The sequence below is a fragment of the Podospora anserina genome, chromosome 3 (genome assembly GCF_000226545.1).
Source record: "Podospora anserina S mat+ genomic DNA chromosome 3, supercontig 2".
In the NCBI taxonomy this organism is placed as follows: Eukaryota; Fungi; Ascomycota; class Sordariomycetes; order Sordariales; family Podosporaceae; genus Podospora; species Podospora anserina.
In genome coordinates, this window is record NW_001914856.1 from 106,115 (window position 1) to 108,367 (window position 2,253).

Here is a 2,253-nt window from a genome sequence, read left to right on the forward strand (position 1 = left end):
TTAGGAAAGGCGTCTCGTTGAGGCCGATCTGGATGATCAGCAGCCCGATCTCCCCGCGCGCGATCATGGCCGTGCCGAGCAGCGTCGCCGGCGCCCAGCTCGCGCGCGCGGCCTTCCGCGCTCTCATCCTCTCGTGCGCAGGCGGTGCTGGCTTGGGAAATCCCACAGCTGAGAACATGTCCCAAGCTGGGACGACCAGACCAACGACCAGCTTGCTCAAGACCATCAGGATGGTGAAAACCACCCCTTTCCAGATCACCTCGCCGGTCCAGAGCTCTCCAAACGGGATCGCGAAGCCGATGCTGGCGAAGAATAAGGGCTGTAGGATGAACTTTTGGGGCCCACTGAGGTAGTATTCGAATGTGGTCACAAAGGAGGTCGTTTCTGGCTCAGAGGGGGTCTTTTCCCTGCTAGGCATGCTGCTGAGGAATGCGCCGGCGAGAAAGGCTCCAAACAGCATTGATGCGCCTGCAAAAGCGGCTATGGCCAGAAAGGCACACAGAACAACCGTCATCAGGAGAATGTTGGAGGTATTCTTTGAACTTTGACAGGGCTTCTCCAGAAACCGGCGAAACAGAGGACCTGCGACAAATATGGCAACCAGCGGGGTCAAGATTGCGAGCAAGCCACTTGCCAGCACCGGTCGGCCAATGATCCATCCAAGGTTGACATCACCATCTTCTGCTATACCCCGAAGCTGGTGGATGACGCTCACTAAGACGAGGCCACAAACGTCATCGAGAACCGCGGCGCTGATGAGAATGGTTCCGATGCGAGTTTGAGAGTAGTCAGTATCGTTGGAGGCACTGTTGATGACAACGAAAGTGGTGCCGAGTGAGGTGGAACAGAGAGCCGTGCCGACGATAAAGGCTTCCAAGGGGGCTGGTGAAGTTAGGTTCGGTATGTCAAGACTGATGGAACACTTGAAGGGGAACTAACCATGACCGAAACCAGCATACAACAGGGCAAAAGACAAGGCGATGGGGGTAAGAACTCCAAGGAGAGCGGCGATGATGCTCACGATAAAATTTTGTCGTAGGAGATCCAGTCGAATTGTGAGTCCGCCTGTGCACATCTTAGCACTTCTCAGGAGATTTGCAGGAATAGAAAACATACCTTCAAAGGTGATCAGCAGCAGACCCACGTATCCCAGGGCCAAAAACGTCTCCCGCCAGTTGATCTCGAGGATATTGGCCAAGGGGACACCGTAGACAAGACCAACGATAATTTGACCAATTAGGCCCGCGCGAAATATCTTGTCGGCTAGCCAGTCGGACAGGGCTAGGAAGAGAAAGAAGGAGACGAGGATGAGAATCTCGATGACTGGTACATTTGGTTAGTCACTTCATATGCTTGTTATTCGATGGTGGTCGAAGAGTGAAAGAAAATAACCGAGAAGTTTTTTTCACGTCAAATCTGTCAAGAAATGCGATATATATATCAAATGTGACCAGAAACGCGTTAGACGGATGATGAACACGTACCATGAGGCTCATGATACGCCTGGAAATCTCCATCGGTGCCTCCTTCGGCCGCCATTGCTGCCCTGTCTGAGGGTCAAGATAAACGTCGAAGTAATATCAAGATGTGTCGCTTCGATTTGATCAAGTCTTGAAAAAGGAACGAGTCGTGAGAGTTGTGATCGAAAACCTCGGTTTGGTAGTAAAAAGGGGTGAAAAGTCGGAAGTTGAGGCTTGGCAGATGTCAAAATAGTCAATCGGGCCCACTGTTAAGGAATTAATATCTTGGCAGTAGGACGTGGGCCACTGGGTCCGGGCAACTCACCCTCGTACAACAACAGAATTGACACCTTTTTGGACCCATACCCAATTTGACAGCAGATCCCACTCAGAAGATGGTTGCTTTGATCGTGCCAAGGATTACTTGGACCCTGGGAATAGTAGTCAACTTAGAACAATAAACAATAACAATAACGATGCCTGCGTAGCCCTGTGCTAAAGGCTTATTTTAGTAACGTATATTATAAGCGAGTGACCCATATAAGCGAGTGACCCATATAAGCGAGTGACCCATATAAGCGAGTGACCCATATAAGCGAGTGACCCATATAAGCGAGTGACCTACTTCCCACCACACCGTAACAAACTATCCTCAATTATACCGCAACAACACTAGGAAGCAACTACAACTATATTAAAAGCAGCTGAATCAGACTCTTTTGTAACCTCCTGGCACGTACGGATATTATGGCCAGGCTTGCCGCACACACCACCGTCCTGAACCATTATACGC

General features: G+C 50.5%; 1 protein-coding gene across 1 annotated transcript; it reads right to left on the reverse strand.

Moving 5' to 3' along the window:
* Window position 1: 1 nt before the first annotated feature.
* On the reverse strand, window positions 2-1,336 carry PODANS_3_2170 (uncharacterized protein; the record flags this gene model as incomplete). Its single annotated transcript, XM_001908946.1, has 2 exons — window positions 2-870; window positions 940-1,336. Coding segments are annotated over 2 exons (1,266 nt in total), but the record flags the coding sequence as incomplete, so codon positions are not given.
* Window positions 1,337-2,253: the final 917 nt, after the last annotated feature.